The sequence below is a fragment of the Tamandua tetradactyla genome, chromosome 1 (genome assembly GCF_023851605.1).
Source record: "Tamandua tetradactyla isolate mTamTet1 chromosome 1, mTamTet1.pri, whole genome shotgun sequence".
NCBI lineage: Eukaryota > Metazoa > Chordata > Mammalia > Pilosa > Myrmecophagidae > Tamandua > Tamandua tetradactyla.
Window position 1 is genome coordinate 8,474,892 of NC_135327.1, and position 16,647 is coordinate 8,491,538.

General features: G+C 43.5%; 1 protein-coding gene and 1 pseudogene across 1 annotated transcript in view; one reads left to right on the forward strand and one right to left on the reverse strand.

Annotated features, from left to right (window-relative positions):
- Positions 1-1,253: 1,253 nt before the first annotated feature.
- The window catches only part of MYBL2 (MYB proto-oncogene like 2), a 45,682-nt gene continuing 30,288 nt past the window's right edge, over positions 1,254-16,647 (reverse strand). The window contains exons 12-14 of the mRNA XM_077168161.1: positions 3,706-3,810; positions 2,356-2,505; positions 1,254-1,775 (exon numbers count right to left, since the gene is read on the reverse strand). Of these exons, the coding sequence (XP_077024276.1) occupies positions 1,647-1,775; positions 2,356-2,505; positions 3,706-3,810 (384 nt within the window). The 3' untranslated portion in view covers positions 1,254-1,646. The remainder of the gene's footprint in view (positions 1,776-2,355; positions 2,506-3,705; positions 3,811-16,647) is intronic.
- LOC143690290 (ATM interactor pseudogene) lies at positions 11,781-16,290 on the forward strand (annotated as a pseudogene).

A 16,647-nucleotide genomic window follows, 5' to 3' on the forward strand; every position in this document is an offset into this window, starting at 1 on the left:
AGTGATGAGCACAGACTGTGAATCGGGTCTTTAGAGTTGCCCTGGTCCCCAGCAGGACCTCAGGCACCCAGATCTGGTGTGGAACAGGGAATACCACCTCTGGGAGAGGGTCTGGCTCTGCGAAGGGGCCTTTGGGCTCTTGGAGGGGTTGTGTCCGCATGGCTGGAGAGCATGATGTGGGAACTTCTAACAAGTCTGCACGCACAGCTGACGTACTCTCCGATCACACAGCAAAGTCGGCTCTTCCCATGCCTTGGTGAAAGGGCAGCTCCCCCAACTATCAGAGCCATTCTCTATAAGGTTTCATTATTCACTCAGAAATTTTTATTGAGCACCTACTAGATGCCAGGCACTGTCCAGGGCCCCTTCCCAGATCATGTCTCCTCTTCCTGAGGTGGGACCCCATGTGTGAGCTCAGCAGGCCCCAGGGGATGCCTGAGGCCAGGTAAGTTAAGCCTTGGTGTCTTAACCCCAAGACCTGCTCTCCTTAAAGACTAAGGTACCCCAGGCCAGGAAACGTGCCCTCAGATTTCCTCTAGGAACCAGGGCCTTTGGATCAGGCTGAGTCATGGGCTTGCCCCAGATGGGTGTCCCGTACTGCAACCAACTGAGACCACTTACTAACAGGCATGTGGTGATGGCCACATACCCTGGCAGTGACACTTCCCGATCCCTCCTCTGGGCGTGGGATTTCCCTCTTCACGTCCGTTACTCCTCCCAATTGTCAGCTGCTCCTGCTTGGTCTGCCCGCTGGACCAGCACCAGGGCAAGTGATGGTCCAGGCTGTTACCGTGCCACCATCAAGCCTCCTACTCAGCCTTGGCCACTGTGGCCAGGAGGTTCTGTCCAACTGCCTTTTATTCTTTTGGCACATCTGACTCAGCTTGCCGCAGGGGCTTACCTGAGGCCAATTGGCCATCTAGAACAAAGACCGAGTAGGTTGTAAGGCACCATCCCACCCACCCAACCCCGAGTCCCTGCTTACCTTACCCTACCCACCCCATAGGCCAGTGTCCTCAGAGTTTTACAGACAGATACCCACTGGCTTCAGGGACAAGAGAAATCGTTCCTGGGCTGAGACCAGATGAACTCTGCTTCCAGCTCACTGGGGTAAGACTCCAGAGCCCCTGGGCCTGAGCTGTGCAGACCAGGCTACTCTGATAATGAAGTCCCCACATCCTTCCCCACTTGAGGCCACCCGGGAACACCATGCTGGGCCCAGGAGAAAGGGGGAGTCCAGAGCAGCACAAAAAGAAAAACACATTTATTCTTTCAAGAAAAATATCAACAGTTGTTGGGGGCAGGAGCAGCCCTGGCCACTGCCCTGTCCTGAGCAGAAGCCTGAGACGAGGTTGGGCCTGGCCAGGGCCTGGGAGAGGCTAATGGGGCTCCCTGTGGCACTGGGGAGAGCACCAGGCAGGCCTGGGGAGGGGGCTTTGTTCTGTTAGCACCGAAAGCCGCCTGCAGCCAGACTTGGAGACAGGATCACAACGGGGCCCTGCTGGGCCTCCCCCTGAGCCGCCTGGGGTGGGGCTGCTGGCATGTGGCTCCTTGCAGGCCTGCGAGGCGGCGCCACCCAAGTCACCTGAGCGCACTGCCCCTCCCTGCTGTAAACATGAGAATGGGTTCCAGACTATCCACGCCCCTCAGGACAAGATGAGTGTCCTTGATGTGTGGCTGGCCTGCAGGCGGCCAAGGAGCTGCCGGGCTTTCTCCTGCATGAAGAGCTGGTCCCTGGTGCCCCCACAGGCGACTGTCTTCCAGGCACGGGTCATCTGCGGGGAAGACAAGGTTACCACCCAGGCAGGGAGAACGTGCATTCAGCAGAACCCTGGTGGTCCTGGTTGGGGCACATGCCTCCCACCCTTCCTCCCTCTAGAAGCCAAAGGTCTTCGTATGGGCCCTTGGAGAAGCTGCTCCCCACTCTGGGCTTCCTGCAAGGTGGTGAAAAGGCTGGGCCAGCGACACGACTTGGGGTGTCCACAGCAGCCTGAAGGGGCTCATTCATTCAGACACAGGGATGAGAGTGGCCCAGGGCCAGCTCTGCCCCTGAGGATGGACATGCATTAAGCAAACCACATACAGAAATAAAAATAAAGGCTTCATTACAAGTGATACATTTGCCATAAAAGAGGGGCTTGTCAGGGGAGCTTCTGCTGGACACAGGTGAGGGAAGCCTTCCATGAGGAAGTGACGTTTGGCCTGAGACTAAGCATTAGTTCATCGGGCAAACACAGGAAGGAGAGAGGAAGGGCATTCGGTGGGAGCAGTTTGTGCAAAGGCCCTGAGGGGAGGGGCAGGAAGGGTGGGAGAGCAAGTCTCAAGGGGGATGCCACGTCCGTGGCTAGCACTCACAGGGGCAGGGGTGGGAAAGTGGCTCCGGGACTTCTGGGCTGCCACGGCCTTCTCGGGCTTGGCCTGCAGGAAGCCCTGGTTGAGTAGGCTGTTGTCTTCTTTAATACCTGACAGGGTGTGGCTGAAGGAGCTTGATGGGACATTTGTTGGCTGAAACCAAAACCGAGTCACAGGCTCACCATTTTGCCACAAACCAGGGGCCACTTAATGGGAGAAAAAACCCACAAGCTCAAATCCTAACACTACTGCCTGCTGAGGTCTTGATCAGGACATGAAATGTCTCTAAGCTTTGATTTCCTCTTAACAGATGTGGACTTCATTTAAAGGTTAAGTAAGGAAATATTTGTAAAGACCTGATTTCAGAAACTGGCACTTAGTGGGGAAAAAAAAAGCTCAATAAATGCTGGTTCCTTAAGTGAATCTGGTTTCCCACCCAATGCAGGTGGAGGGGAGGACACTTTTTAGTTTTTCTGGTAGCAGACATCCCGAGGGGTCAGAAAAACACCTGCATCGACCAGCAAAAGCTGCACAAAGCACCTTTACGTGCCTTTCCAGGTCCCCTGATCTGCTTGGTGCCTTACCCTCCTGGGCTCGGTACTATTATTATAGCCCAGAAACTGAAGCTCCAGGAACCCACAAAGGTCCAGAGAGCATATGGTGGGATGATGACTCAAACCCAGTGACACCCGACCCCAAGTCCTGTCTCACACCCACTCACTTATTTTTCCTGTCCAAGGCCATGCCTGCTACAGTAAGTCTCCCAGTTTGGGGGGAACTTTGGTCACACGGGTTTCTCTGTGCCTGCAGTCTTATTTGCAAGATCTCTCTTCCTGCGTCCCACATGGGGCTGGGGCAAGCCAGGCTCACCGCTCTGCCTGCTGCAATTAGATCATCAGCATGTGGCAAGGCTCCTGGGGACCCACACTCTGCACAGGCAGCCACAACAGCCATCCTTGGGCTGGTGGTGCCACCCACTGCCTGGCTGGGTCTGACAGCAAGTCACTGGCCCTCTGAGGCAGCCCAGGGAGGGTTGCTGGGACCCAGGTCCAGGGTGTTCAAGCATGTGTTAGCAATGCAACCCTTGCCAAATAATACTTGTGAAAGATGCAAACAGAGCTGTTCTGACTGAAGCCCAGCTGGGACCCCAAGACCCACTTTTCCCTCTCTGCTCTCTCCCTGCAGGGGTCTAGAAACCCAAAGAGAACCACCAGACCACTCCACCTTAGGGTCCTTTCCACAATTCAGCAGTTGCGAAGGCAGAAGGCTTCCAGGGGGTCCCCCCCTCCCCAAGAGCAGGAGAGCCTCTGCAGTTGTGGAAGCCCCGGAGCGGCGTGTCTCTGACCCTCTTACCAAGGACATAGCCTTGGGCAGTGTGGACACCATCAGCTTCATGTCTTCATCTACAACATCGAGAGCCAGAGACTTCCGGACCTTCTTGATGGGGCTCCGCCGCAGCTGGGGGTGGGGAGGAAGCAGGCGGTCAGGGCAGGCATCAGGGGTGCAGGCTGGTCATCATTAGAACCAGGCCCTGCTGCAGCTACCCTTTGGGGGCGATACAAACCCGATGCCCAGAGTAGACTGTCCTGCCAGACACTGCAACAGCAAGAAATACACAAGCAGGACCCACTCCCCACCATGACACCCACTACTCACCCCGAATGGATCAAACATGGACTCCCAGAAAATAATCCCACACCCCGCCAAACAGCCCACACACAGGCAGACAATCACCCAAGCAACACTTAAAACAGTCCCTGCAGATGAGCAGCACAGAAACAAACACCACAGGACACAGCCGCCTCTATAACCCGTTTCAAGGACGGCCCCAACCGCACCCTGCACATGTATACGCAGAGGTCTGGGGGTTACTCCAACACCAGAAGGGGCGCTGGGACCGACTCCTCCTCCCCACCCCAATCCAGAAGTACAGACCAGACAGAACACCTGCCAGCATTGAGGAGGGGCGAGGGAGGGTCCCCAGGACAAACCTTCTGGAGCCAATGTTCTCTACCTACACATGGGACACCTGCTAGGTCCCCATACCAGCCTCAGCCAGGGGTCCCAGCACAGCGAGTCCCCCAGCCTGACTGCCCACTTCCCCCACCCACCTGGATAGGGAGCTTAGTGGACACTGCAGACACCGTGGTACATTCCAATTTCTTCACCCTCCCTCCAAAAAGCTGTCTAGGGCAAAAGGTAAAGAGAAACAAGTTTTCCCACTACCAGAAAAGCTAAAAAAGCAGTGGAGAGGCTTCCAGGAAGACGGTGGACTGGGATGGAGTGAGTTCACGCCTGCTCCGTGAAACAAGGCAGAAGGGGAGGAAGTGTCCAGGACTGCAGGTCCCAGGGTGAGTAGTCTAGGAGCGTCTTTAGGCAGTTTTTTGGGGGGGGAAGGGAGGAGGATTGGGCAGCAAGGGGGTCAGGTGACCAGGATTCCCACTGGGTGGGCTGTGGTGCACCAGGAAGGTGCAATTAGAGGGAACTGACCCTCCTTAGCTCCAGCCTGCACAGCTGCTGGCGGGGGAAACTGCCCACGTGGTTGTGGTGGGCAGTACCTGCAGGGAGCCTGGAGGCCAGTGATCATACACCATAGGGCGGGCCTCAGGGTGGGAGAAGTGATCACTGGGTTGGGTGCAGGAATAGCTGGCCCACAGTCACGGTGTCTGGCAGCCCACCAGTGCTGCAGATCAGCTGATTCCCCATGAATTGATCAGCTCCCTGGCCCCCCTGCTAAGCATGTAGACCTCAGTGGCTCAGGCCAGGAGGGCAGGGCTGAGGAGACTCGAGCGTGCCATATGCCGGCTAGACACGGTAAGTGCAGGTCGGCTGCACCAGCCAGGGAAAGGAGAGCTTGAGGGAGGAGCCTCAAGGTCGCCACCTGCTGGCAGGGTAAGTGCAGGCATGCTAACTCCTTATTTGCCTAGATCTTTATTTTTATATTTTATTTCTTTCCTTCTTAATATTCTTTCTTATTTCCCCCCTTTTAAAACATATTCTTTCTATATATTTTTATTAGTAAACTGTCCTTTTCATTATTTTAAAAATTTTTATATTTTATACTGTTTTTTACTTATTTTCTAATTTTTATTTCACATATTATTTTTTGGTATTCCATTTCATCTATTTTTATTATTACTATTATTTTTCTTTTAAATTTTCTCTCCTTCCGGTAGACGCCCCAGCCAGACTTCACTCCCAGAATGTCCTGGGGTGTCTCCTTTTCATTCTGGTGCCTACTACTGTTGAGGTGTATTTTGAAGTGGTTCTTGTTTTTGCATTTCATATTTTTATTATTTTATTACTTTACTTTATTGTTGTTATTATCATCATTATTTTCTGCATAGGCTAGGAGTTCAGGCTGGGTGTCCTGCGTGATAGTCAGCCATTCTGCCACTGGAGTACTCATGCACTCCAGCCAACCTTTTAATAGACCCTTAAGTTGAACTGTACCCCCCTACATGAGATCCAGACCTTGATGCGGCAGAGAACAATGAACAAAGCATAAGAGGAAACATTTCAAAAACTAAGTAAATAGAAAACTTTATAAGAGTGAAGAAAACCAATTTGCATATAACCATATCGAAATAAAAAATGCCCAGAACACAAGAGAAAATCACAAAACACAGGAAGATCCAAGCAGAAATGGCTCAGCCAAATGACCAAATCAAAATTCCAGAGTGGACACAGAATATGGAACAACTCAAGGATAATTATAAAGAAATAAATGATAACAGGAAGACATTATAAGAGTATAAGGTAGAATTTGGGAAGTCAAATAGAAAAATGGCAGATTTCACAGGAATAAAAGATACAGTAGACCAAATAAAAAATAACCTGGAGACATACGACAGTAGAAGGAAGAATAAATGAGCTAGAAGATAGAACAATCGAACTAGAGTGTACAAAAGAACAAATGGCAAGAAAGATGGAAAAAAATGCAACTGGATCTTAGGGAAATGATTGACAACAAAAGGTGCAAAAATATCAGAATTATTGATGTCCCAAGAGGAAAAGGTTGGGAAACTTAGTTGAACATATAATTGGGGAGAAAACTTTCCAACCCTATAAAAGACAAGAATATGCACATCAGAATACTATGCAGCTGTAAGACAGAATAAAGTTATGAAGTATGTGACAACATGGATGGACCTTGAGGATATTATGCTGAGTGAGATTAGCCAGAAACAAAAGGACAAATACTGTATGGTCTCACTGATATGAACTGACATTAGTGAATAAACTTGGAGAATTTCACTGGTAACAGAGACCATCAGGAGATAGAAAAAGCGTAGGATATTGGGTAATTGGAGCTGAAGGGATACAGATTGTGCAAAAGGACTGATTGTAAAACTCAGAAATGGACAGCACAATACTACCTAACTGTAATACAGTTATGTTAGAACACTGAATGAAGCTGAATGTGAGAATGATAGAGGGAGAAGGGCTGGGGACACAAAATCAGAAAGAAAGACGATAAAGACTGAGATGGTATAATCTAGGAATACCTACAGTGTATAATGATAGTGACTAAATGTACAAATTAAAAAATGTTTCGGCATGAGGAAGAACAAAAGAATGTTATTACTGCAGAGTGTTGAAAATAGATGGTAATTAATATTTTAAAATTTTAACTTATGTATGAGACTAAAGCAAAAAAATGTTTCTTTGGTACAAAATTTATATTTTGATTAGTGCAGTTCCTAATATAACTTATATGGGCAGCTTAACTGAACACCCTAAGTACATGGAACCTTGAGCAGGACATGAGATTTTGTTGATTTGTCCAGAGTGATGCCTCCATAAATCCCAGAATGATTTGAACAGTGAATAAAAAAGTATTTGCAAAGTTCCCTTTGGGGAATGATGAGAAAGGGGGAAAATTCAATTTCCCCAAGTTGAATTCTTGATATTCTTACAAGCAGTGGGGACAACCAAAGCTATAGGCTGAGCCCCCAATCTTGGAGTTTGTTCATATGAAACTTAACCCCACAAAGGATAGGTGAAGCCTACTTAAAATTTAGGCCTAAGAGTCACCCCCAAGAGAACCTCTTTTGTTGCTCAGATGTGGCCCCTCTCTCCAGCCAACACAACGAGCAGTCTCACCACCCTCCTCCTCTCTACGTGGGACATGATTCCCAGGGGTGTGGACCTTCCTGGTAACATGGGACAGAGATCTTGGAATGAATGGAGACTCAGCATCAAGGGATTGAGAAAAACCCTAGAATGAGCTGAGACTTAGCAGGAAGGGATTGAGAAAACCTTCTCCACCAAAAGGGGGAAGAGGGAAATGAGACAAAGTATCAATGGCTGAGAGATTCCAAACAGAATCGAGAGGTTATCCTGGAGGTTATTCTTACGCATTGAGTAGATATTGCCTTGTTATCCAAGATGTAATGATGAGGCTGGAGGGAACTGCCTGAAAATGTAGAGCTGTGTTCCAGTATCCATGTTTCTTGAGGATGACTGAATAATGATATAGCTTTCACAATGAGACTGTGCGATTGTGAAAACCTGTGTCTGATGCTTCTTTTATCTACCTTGTCAACAAAGGAGTAGAACATATGGAATAAAAATAAATAATAGGGGGAACAAATGCTAAAATAAATTTAGTTTAAATGCTAGTGATCAGTGACAGCAAGGGGTAAGGGGTATGGTATGTATAATTTTTTTTCTGTTATCGTTTTATTTCTTTTTCTGTTATCTTTTTATTTCTTTTTCTAAATCAATGCAAATGTTCTAAGAAATGATGAATATGCAACTAAGTGATATTTGGTGTTTTTTTTGCATTTAAAAAAATAAAATAAATAAATAATAGAGGAAACAAATGTTAAAATAAATTTAGTAGATTGAAATGCTAGTGATCAATGAAAGGGAAGGGTAAGGGGTATGGTACGTATGAATTTTTTTCTCGTCTTTTTATTTCTTTTTCTGAATTGATGCAAATGTTCTAAGAAATAATCATGATGATGATTTGAAACTATGTGATGATATTGTGAATTACTGATTATATATGTAGAACAGAATGATCATAAGTTAAGAATGTTTGCGTTTGTTTCTTGTTATATTTTTTTAATTAAAAAATAGAAATAAAAAAAGAATATGCACATCAAAGAGGCCCAGTGAACTCCATATAGAATAAATCCAAACAAGCCCACTCCAAGGCACATACTAATCAGACTGTCAGGTGTTGAAAAACAGAAAGTCCTGCAAGCAGCATGAGAAAAGCAATCTACTACATAACAAGGAAAAACATGTAAGACTGAGTTCAGACTACTCAACGGCACCATGGAAGCAAGAAGGCAGTGCAGTGCTATGGTATTTTTAAGATCCTGAATGACAAAGGCTTTTAACCAAGAATTCTTTATCCAGCCACGTTATCCTTCAAAATTGAGGGAGACAGTAAAATTTTCAAAGATAAAGAACGACTGAGTGAACTACTCAACGAGAGACCAGCCCCACAAGAAATACTAAAGGGAGCCCTGTCAGCTAGTAAAAAGGACAGGAGAGGGAGGATCACAGAATTGAATATGAGTAAAGGTAATTTAAAGGAAAAGAGAGAGAGAAAGAAAATAACATCCATCTCTGACAAAACCTAAAGGATAAGATGGTAGTATCAAGAACTGCTCTAATAGTAATTACTCTCAAATGTCAATGGATGAAACTTATCAATTAAAAGATATAGACTGACAGAACAGATCAAAAAACATAATTCAGGGCAGTGCAACGGAGGCTCAGTGCCAGGAATTCTCGCCTGCCATCCTGGAGACCTGGGTTCATTTCCCAGAGCCTGCCCATGCAAAAGAAAACAAAAACATAATCCATCTATATGCTGTTTACAAGAGACACATCTCGGACATATACATCTGTGTCCTTGTATATGCTGTTTACAAGGACACAGGTTGAAAGTGAAAGGATGGAAAAAGATCCTCTGTGCAAGCTGTAACCAAAAGAAAGGAGGAGTAGCTATACTGGTATCAGACAAAACAGACTTTAAATGCTCCCAATTAGGGAGCTCTGAAGTACATGAGGCACATATTGGAAAAACCGAAGGGAGCTATAGACACTTAACAGTAATAGTGGGAGACTTCAATACCCCACTCTCTGCTATAGACAGAACAACCACAGAGGATCAACAAGGAAATAGAGAACCTAAACAGTAAGATAAATGAATTAGATCTAATAGCCATATATAGCTCATCACATCCCAAGGCACCAGGATGCACGTTCTCTAGTGCACATGGTACGTGCTCCAAGGTAGATCATATACTGGGACATATATGGAATCTCTATAAATTTAACAAGATTGAAATTATTCAAAGCACTTTCTTTGATCACAACGGAATAAAGATGGAAATTAATAATCATCAAAGAACCAGAGCTTTCAAAATATATGGAGATTAAACAACACACTCTTAAATAATCAGTGGTTCAAGGAAAAAATTGCTAGAGAAATCAGTAAATATCTGGAGATGAATGAGAATACAGCATATCAAAACTTGTGGGATATGGCAAAGGCAGTGCCGAGAGGGAAATTTATTTTCCTAGATGCCTATATTAAAAAACAAGAACGAGCAAAACTTGAGGATTTAACTGCTCACATGGAGAATTTAGAGAAAAAACAGCAAACTAACCCCAAAGCAATTAAATGAAGAGAAATAATAAACACTAAAGCAGAAATAAACAAACGGGAGAACAATAAAATAATTCAGAGTCAGCAAAACTAAAAGTTGGTTCTTTGAGAAAATTAATAAAAGTGATGGACCCTAACCAGACCAACAAAGAAGAAAAGAGAGAGGACACAAATAAATAAAATCAGAAATGAGAGGGGAGTTGTTATCACAGATCATGAAGAAATTTAAAAAATCATAAAAGAGTGGGCAACGGTGGCTCAGTGGCAGAGTTCTCACCTGCCATGCTGGAGACCTGGGTTTGATTCCTGGTGCCTGCCCATGCAAAAAATAATAAACAAATAAATAAAAATTCTAAGAGAATATTATGAACAACTATATGCCAACAAACTAGCTAACTTAGATGAAATGGGCAAATTCCTAGAAACACATGAATTACGTGTACTGACCCGAGAAGAAATAGAAGATGTCAACAAACCAATTACAAATACAGAGATCCAATCAGTCATCAAAAATCTTCCCACATCTTGAAGATGATTGTATGATATAGCTTTCACAGTGTGACTGTGTGATTGTGAAAACCTTGTGTCTGATGCTCCTTTTAACTACAGTGTGGACAGATGAGTAGAACATATGGGTGAAAAATAAATAAATAATAGGGGGAACAAATGTTAAAATAAATTTAGTAGATTGAAATACTAGTGATCAGTGAAAGGGAGGGGTAAGGGGTATAGAAAAAAAATAGGGGAAACAAAGGCTAAAATATGTTGGATAGGTGGAAATACTAGCAGTCAATGAAAGGGAGGGTAAGGGGTATGATATGTATGAGTTTTTTTCTTTTTTCTTTTTATTTTTCTGAATTGATGCAAATATTCTAAGAAATGATCATAGTGATGAATATATAACTATGTGATGATATTGTGAGTTACTGATTACATACCAAGAATGGAATGATCATATGGTAAGAAGGTTTGTATGTTATATTAAAAAAAAATTTATTTAATTAAAAAAAAAAAATCTTCCCAGAAAAAAAAGCCCAAGACCCAATGGCTTCAGATAATTTTATCAAACTTTTCAAAAAGAGCTGACACCAATCCTGCTCAAACTCTTCCAAAAAAATAGAAGAAAAAAGATGCTACCTAACTCATTTTATGAAGCTAACATCATTCTAATACCAAAATCAGATAAAAGACGATACAAGAAAAGAAAACTACAGACCAATCTCTCTAATGAACACAGATACGAAAATACTGGCAAATCATATCCAATGTCACATTAGAAGAACTATGCATCATGATCAGGTGGGATTCATACCAGGAACGCAAGGGTGGTTCAACATAAGAAAATCAATCAGCGAAACACAGCACATTAAAAAATCGAATGGGAAAAATCACATGATCATATCTTTTGGTGACTGAAAAAGCATTTGACAAAATCCAGCACCTTTTCCTGAAAAAAACACTTCAAAAGTTAGGCATCGAAGGAAACTTTCTCAATATCATAAAGGGCACATACAAAAAACCCATAGCCAGCATCATACTTAATGGTGAGAAACTGAAAGCATTTCCCTTGAGGTAAGGGACAAGACAAGGATGCCCACTGTCACCACTAATATACAACGTTGTATTAGAAGTATTAGGTAAAAGGCATCCGAATAGGAAAGGAAGATGTAAAACTTTCATTATTTGCAGATGACATGATCCTATATTTAGAAAACCCTGAGAAATCTACAGTAAAATTATTTGAGCTAAAAAAAATTCAGCAAAGTGGCAGGGTACAAGATTAATGTACAAAAATCAATAATGGACCTGGGAACTCGGCCCTGCTGCCGTGTGGGAGCCATGGCGGCCTCTGAGGCGGCTGCAAGGGCAGCCGCTGCCACCTGGGGCCCGTGGGGTCCCCCTGGACCGCTGAGGGGCAGTCGGTCACCACCCACAGCACCCCGGCAGCAGCCCGCAACCCCGGCGCTGCCTGCCCAGGAGCTGATCCAGCCGTCGGTGAGCGAGCTGTCCTGGGCCATGCGCACCAACATCCTGTGCACCGTGCACGGCTGCGGCAAGATCCTACCCAACAGCCCCGCGCTCAACATGCACCTGGTCAAGAGCCACCGCCTGCAGGATGGCATAGTAAATCCAACTATAAGGAAAGATTTGAAAACTGTACCGAAATTCTACTGCTGTCCAATTGAAGGATGCCCTAGAGGCCCCAACAGACCATTTTCTCAATTCTCTCTTGTTAAACAGCACTTAAAGAAAATGCATGCTGAAAAGAAGCATAAGTGTAGTAAGTGCAGCAATTCTTATGGTACTGAATGGGATTTAAAAAGACATGCAGAGGATTGTGGCAAGACCTTCCAGTGCACGTGTGGCTGTCCTTATGCCAGCAGAACTGCCTTGCAGTCACACATCTACCGAACTGGCCATGAGATCCCTGCTGAGCACAGGGATCCACCTAGTAAGAAAAGAAAAATGGAGAACTCCATGAACAACCAGAAGTTGTCAAAAAAGACCATTGAATCATTGCTCAATAAACCATCCTCAACACCAGACACACAAGAACTAGAAACTTCAGAAGTAAAGCTGATGGCTTACTTTGAAGACTCCTGCAGCTCTAATGCCAGAAAACAGACTCTTACAACACCTCCAAGATATCCTCAGAAGTTGCTTTTACCAAAGCCCAAAGTGGCTTTGGTTAAACTACCAGTTATGCAGTTTTCTCCCATGCCTGTCTTTGTGCCTACTACAGCCGACTCCTCAGCCCAGCCTGTGGTAGTGGGTGTGGATCAGCAGGGCTCTGCCATGGGCACCATTCCTTGCTTCCCTTGTCCATAGGAACCCTGATCCTCGGCCTAGATTCAGAGGCTTGCTCTCTTAGGGAGAGCCTGCCTCTCTCAAAAATTGTGAATCCCATTAATGTGGAGCCAATTAGCACAGGTATTCAAGTGAACTTGGGTAAAAGTCCTAGTACTTTACAACAACTAGGGAATACATGTCAGAAGAACAGCATTTCTTCCATCAATGTGCAGACAGATCTGTCCTATGCCTCACCAAGCTTCATGCCTTCTGCACAATGGGCTTCCCCAGATTCCTCTGTATCGTCTTGTTCTCAGACTGATTTGACATTTGGTTCTCAAGCTTCACTTCCCATTAGTGTTCATACGCAAACACTGTTACCCAGTTCCAGAGCAACTTCATCCGTCGCTGCTCAGACCGATCCTTTTTTACATGCTGGTTTCTAGTCAGGTGGGATCTCCAGAGAAACTCAAACTAGTGGACTGCAAAGTTCCACAGATGAAGCAGTACACATGGACCAAGCAGTAATGTGTGGAGACATTTTTGAGAATGTCCATTCTTCATTCAGGGTTTCTACAGACAATATTATAAGCAACAGTTTGGTAGCAGAGACCATAACTCATGATTTGTTACCTCAGAATGACCCTAAGACTTTAAATCAAGATATTAAGAAATCTGCACCAATTATAAACTTCAGTGAGCAGAACAGTATACTTCCTTCACAAAACATGACAGATAATCAGACCCAAACCATAGATTTATTAAGCGATTTAGAAAACATCTTGTCAAGTAACCTGCCAGGTCAGACATTGGATAATCGCAGTCTTTTGTCTGACACAAACACTGGACCCGACACCCAGCTCCAATCTGGCCCAACCCAGAATCCCGGAATAGATTTTGATATTGAAGAGTTCTTTTCAGCCTCAAACATCCAAACTCAAACAGAAGAGAGTGAACTTAGCAGTATGAACACTGAACCAGCCTTGGAATCACTGGACATAGAGACCTAGACTGACTTTTTACTTGCAGACACCTCTGCTCAGTCCTACAGTTGTAGGGGAAATGCTAACTTCTTGGGCCTTGAAATGTTTGATACGCAGACGCAGACAGACTTAAACTTTTTAGACAGTAGCCCTCATCTGCCTCTGGGCAGTCTTCTGAAACACTCCAGCTTTTCCATGAGCACTGATTCATCTGACACAGAAACCCAAACAGAAGTGATTTCCACTCAAAACCTCCCTGCTCTAGAAAGCAAAGTTCAGCTGAACAGTACAGAAACACAGACCATGAATTCTGGTTTTGAAACCCTGGGGAGTTTGTTTTTCACCAGCAATGAAACTCAGACAGCCATGGAAGATTTCCTTCTGGCTGATTTGGCCTGGAACACGATGGAGTCTCAGTTCAGTTCTGTGGAAACTCAGACATGTGCAGAACTACACAGTCTCCAACTTCTAAAAGTGAAGTCCACATTCAGGATGCCATTTAGTTTTCTTCTGGATTTAGAAAATGGGGATTGGGGACAACAGTACTAACTATTGAATGTAGATGTCTAGATTCTTTGTGGTTCTTTTGCCTTTTGTATTTGTAAACATGAAATTTGTGTATAAATTTGAGTGTATTATAAAGTGTATGATATTGATCTAAAAATGATTTCTGTGTTGCCTACCATTGCCCCTTCAAAGCTAGTCTTTCCTTCTAAAAAGTAAATGTATTTCACACCTTTAAAAACAATATTAGCCATTTAGTTCTAAAGCTAAGCTTAGCAAGTACAAACTAACTTTTCAAGAAAAAAAGTACAAACTTTTCAAATCTTTAAATGTTTTATGTTGGAGTGTAACATACTTAAATTAAATTACACCTATAATATATTTTTAACAGTGCTTGTCAGAAATTCCTATTTCTTGATAGTAACCTGTAAAGTGGATTTAAACCACAACACTTACATGGTTTAAGACTCGTGCCGCCTACAGCTTCATCTGCTTTGCCATCTCACCCTTCTGACTTGAAGACACAAAGGAAAACTATAGTTGTCTCTAATTTTTGAAATAGTTTTCATGTAGTCAACTTCTCTACATGAGCTGTTATCAATACCAATGTTAAGTGTACAGTATTTTATTCACAAGAGGCTCATGGCTGTAAAATTTTGTGTAAAGGAATAACTGTGAGGGCTTATGTGTAAATAGTGATCCTCCCAGTTGAATTAGCAGTAAGTCATCCACAGCATGGAAACATTGGGGTGCCCTACCCACATCCTGCTGTGTAAGTCATAGCAGTTTAGAGTGCTCCCCAGAGCTGTTCCCAAAGTGCACCCACAAGCTGAATCTGAGCTTTATTATGCTGTATGTTTAAAAAAGGGAGGGGGGGAGGACACTTCCCCCTAAATTTCAATGTGTAACACTTCTACTAAGCTTACTAGGGCAAGAATGAAGTAACCCACCTTCCTTCAACCACCACCCATCTCTTTTCCTTGAATGATTTCTGAAAGAGATCGATCTAGCAAGGGAATTACTTGTGCCTTGAGGGTAGCAATTATAGAATAGAACCACTTAAAATACAATAGCCTGCCTTTTTTTCTCAAAAAAAAAGTTATACCCAACAGTCTGCTTCAAAGAGAATAAAGAAGGCAAAGACTGTTGTTTCAGTCAACAAGAACATTTTTTTTTGTTTTGAGATAGGAACATGGTCAAGTATGCTTTCAGGGTTTTCTGTATTTAGGAAATTGTGCTTAATTGTTGGCCAACATTCAGAAAAGTAAGAATCAGTGCAGTTTGTAAGCGTTCTAAGTTTACAAAAAAATGCTTGGTCCCTTCGTTTATACACACTTGTGCTACTGAAGGCTAAATCTCAAAAGAAAACCTTGCAAGGAGACTAATAATTTCTTAAAGTAAAATGACGGCATTACTACTAATTCATACTCCATACATCAGATACAGAGGACTGTTGGCAGTGGGTAAGTAACATACATCCTGGGCAGATGAACTCAATTTAGTAGAAGAAAGAGTTTGCTTTGATCACAGTTGCCTATGAATATGGGTTTCAAAATAAAGCCTTAACTTAGAATTTCATTATGATTTAGAATCATCACTGCCTTAATGTTTAAACATCTATTTAAGACCTCCCAATAAAGGAGAAATGCATGTTGGTTTATGGCTTTTTGTAAATATAAATGCATTGATCTATGGCTTAAACAACAACAAAAAACACTGTTTTTGTGGCAGTATCTGTTAATCTAGCCAATAGAATTATTTGCAGGAGCATGTAATAGAGTTCTTCAAGAACTGTTCCCCCCCAAAACCTTAGTTACCTGAATTGTTCTAAAAGTATTTGTAAAAACTGAAATTCAGTGATTAAAAAGAATTCTACCATAAAAAAAAAAATCAATAATGTTTCTATACACAAGTAATGGCCTATCTAAGGTGACAACTAAGGAAAAAATTCCATTCAGAATAGCAATCAGAAGAATTAGGAATAAGCCTGACCAGGTATGTCAAGGTCTTATACACAGAAAATTACAAAAAACTGCTAAAAGAAATAAATAAAAAATGACCTAAGTAGATGGAAAGATATTCCATGCTCATGGATAGGAAGGTTGAATATTGTCAAGATGTCAATTCTACCCAAACTGATTTACAGATTCAATGCAATACCAATAAAAATCCTAACAATCTATTTTGAAGACTTGGAAAAATTGGTTATCAAATTTTGGAAGGGAAAGAGACCTCGAATAGCTTAAGATATCCTAGAAAAAGAAGAGCAAACTGGGAAGTCTATCACTTCCTGACCTTAAAGCTTACTATAAAGCCACAGCGGTCAAAACAGCATGGGACTGGCACAGAGACAGGACTGACCAGTAGACTAGAATCAAGAGTGCA